At 36.8% G+C, this 3,200-nt stretch overlaps 1 protein-coding gene across 1 annotated transcript; it reads right to left on the bottom strand.

Moving 5' to 3' along the window:
- Positions 1–281: 281 nt before the first annotated feature.
- LOC112046142 (uncharacterized) lies at positions 282–2,364 on the bottom strand. The gene is made up of 3 exons (XM_024082651.2): positions 2,216–2,364; positions 662–779; positions 282–375 (listed from the first exon to the last, which is right to left on the bottom strand). The coding sequence occupies exons 1-3, from the start codon at positions 2,344–2,346 to the stop codon at positions 304–306; spliced, it is 321 nt and encodes a 106-aa protein (XP_023938419.2). The 5' UTR covers positions 2,347–2,364; the 3' UTR covers positions 282–303.
- Between the last annotated feature and the right edge of the window lie 836 nt (positions 2,365–3,200).

The following is a 3,200-nucleotide window of genomic DNA, read 5'->3' as shown; positions in this document are numbered from 1 at the left end:
ACGTTTGACGTTTCTAATTGTCATTTTAGTCTCTGCATTATAAAAATAGACTTTAGTGTGCTTTAGTTGACAAATTAAGTGTATACGTAAAAATGTCATCCGGATAATGGATATCTATTAGTAGGTAGATGATATTTTGACATTTTGTTTGAAAGGTTGCGTCATGAGTGTAGGGATGAGCCAGTAACTTGCTTCTGTCACAGTAAGGACGAGGGTCCTTACAGACTATAAATAAAATTCAATATTTTTGTAATACACAATTTATTTGGAAACACATCGAGGTACGGTTGAGCTGGAGTAGTCTCAGATGAATCGACCGGAGTGTGTAGAGTGGTGGGGAGGTATAGTCTCGGGTTCGGTGCTTGCTGAAGTAACCTGAAATAATTATCATCATTTGCAGTAGAAGATGCGTATTAGAACAAGGACATTTTATAATATACGTAGACTAGAGAGACGAATATCTTAGCATTCCATGCTAATAAGCAGAGAACGGGGAGTGTTGATCGATCGTCAAGGAATTCCTTAACCCTACATCCAGTAGTCACAAGTCCGGGACTCTGCTCGGAGTACTTCTCTCTACCACGGACCCGGCATCAGCACAGTGAATCCATGGAATGCTAAGATATTCGTCTCTCTATAAATAGTTTTCATTGTAACAAACCTCGTGATCTTGATGCAGAGGGGTATGCTTCCCGGGATTCCCCCCAAAGGGCATGCGGGTAGAGACGGGCAGAGTGTCCCCTGGGGACATGTTCTGCAGCATGGAGTGGATAGCACGCCTGGTAGACGGATTAAAAAACAAAAGGTCCATTTCAGGTCCACTCAGACACAGGATTTTATTAAAATTTATTAAAGTGAATAAATCTAACTAAATAAAAAGAAATAAAATCCCAACTTTTAAAGTTATATCAAGATGGCGCACATAGAGCGACCATGACATGACAATTGACAGCAAACGTCAAATCGATTGTTGCATTGAAAACGTCATCTATCCGCCATTATTACCTATATTAATGTTGCAATACTTGGGAGATAATGAATATTATTTCGAAAGAATTGAAGTAAATTCGTAGATCTGTATAATCAAAAGTAGTTAAAAAAATATCTTCTTATATTTCCGCTAGGGTACAATCCTGGGCTCCATACAATTTTGAACCATCTCCTTTAACGAAATTTAAAAGGACGGGTTCGGCAGATTAAAAAAAAATAACCGACTTAAAAAAAAGGAAGAGGATCTCAATTGGACGAGTATGTTTTTTGTTTGTTACCTTATAATTTCGTCAATTATTGACCAATCTTGAAAATAATTTTTTTATTTGGAAAAGTGTACTTCCAAATTGGCTTCATTTAATTTTTACAAAAATCGGTTTAGTAATTTGGTGTTAAAATCAAAATAACTGAAATACGAATGTCCATACTGTAGCGTTCACGGTCAATAAGTTGGGATAAATATAAACAGAAAAATAAAATCTTTTTGACAAAAAAATTTAACCAACTTCAAAAATGCAAAAATGCATTTGTCTACAAAGTGACAAATAACATCGTGCTCTTTCTATAGATCAATTTGAAGGCGGTGCCGAAAATCAAAATGAGCTTTAAGAGCCTATTGGCCTTATAATGATATAAATTGATTTGAAATTTTGAGTTTTTCAATTATTTAGAATTTACAATTTATGAATTTAGAATGTTTGAAAAGTAATTGAAATACTGCCCAATGGGGATGATGACTAGGTTTGAATATACCGATTTTTATGATACATTCGGGTAAATAAGGTCAAAGTTAACTAATATATACATAAAAAGCAAAGATTGTCTGGATATTTGCAAAATATCCAGACAAAATATCCAGAAAAATTAGATGAAAATTCAAACAGTTTTAGCTTCCTCACATTAAATGTGACATTTTTTAATACATGAACTATAAACATAAACGCACAAATATCAAAGATATTAGTAATTTTGTTTGAACGCACATACAAATCTAATGATCATTACATTACCTACGACGTCATTAGTTCGTGCCATTTTGTATGGGGCGTTTTTCAGGGATCCGCGGCAGCGCCGCAAATCTGACCCTTTAAATCCCTGTAGCTCCGAAAGTAATGATCGCAGATACCCTGTTACTTTTACAAAATTGCTTTACTATTAGCATACTCTTAATTTAAATACAATTTAAAAAACTGTCATCATCCCTATTCTGTTTACTCGTACATACCCAATATATTCGTACCCCAGGTCCACCATTCGGTTCCTCTCCTCTAGAGTGAGAGGGGAACGCAGTTTTTTGTATTTGTCCAGCAGGTTGGGCGGCGAGATCTTGTCATCCTCACGAAGTTTCAACACCATGTGCTTCGGTCTTCTGAATATTCCCCTGAAAATGTATCTACTAGATACTAGCAGATCTACATAGGTTTACCCGCGTAGTTTCTAATTCCGTGAGGGTATAAGGCTATAATATACCTTATTTACTCTACAGAGCAAGTACACTTACTTCACAGAGCAAGTACACTTACTCTGTAGAGCAAGTATACACTTATTTTGTAGAACAAGTATACACTTACTCTGCAGAGTAAGTATACTTACTCTGCAGAGTAAGTACTACCTGTGCTTACTCAACACTTACTCTAGTCTGTAGCGATGCGTTCCCGCGCGAGCACTCGTCTGGTTGAGCCCTAGCTCGCTCACGACTCGATCGTACAGTTTCAGAGTGAATACATACACTGTGTGATCTTTCACTGACGTCAGTCGATTGCGCATTCCTGCTAGCTGCAAGAAATAGTACATTTATACTAACATTATAAAGCTGAAGAGTTTGTTTGATTGAACGCGCTAATCTCAGGAACTATTGGTCCGATTTGAAAAATTCTTTCAGTGATGGATAGCCAATTTATCGAGGAAGGCTATAGGATATATTTTATCCCCATATTCCTACGGGAACGGGAACCACGCGGGTGTAACCGCGCGGCGTCAGCTAGTCTATACTAATATTATAAAGCTGAAGAGTTTGTTTGTTTGTTTGATTGAACGCGCTAATCTCAGGAACTATTGGTCCGATTTGAAAAATACTTTCAGTGATGGATAGCCCATTTATCGAGGAAGGCTATAGGCTATATTGTATTTTCAAAAAAAAATTGGGATCCTTCCTGAAACTCCAATAATGTAACCCAAGGTGTACAAAAGTTTTGTTTTTATGGCGTGCG

This window comes from Bicyclus anynana, chromosome 27 (genome assembly GCF_947172395.1).
Source record: "Bicyclus anynana chromosome 27, ilBicAnyn1.1, whole genome shotgun sequence".
In the NCBI taxonomy this organism is placed as follows: domain Eukaryota; kingdom Metazoa; phylum Arthropoda; class Insecta; order Lepidoptera; family Nymphalidae; genus Bicyclus; species Bicyclus anynana.
This window is presented reverse-complemented; position numbering and strand designations above follow the sequence as displayed.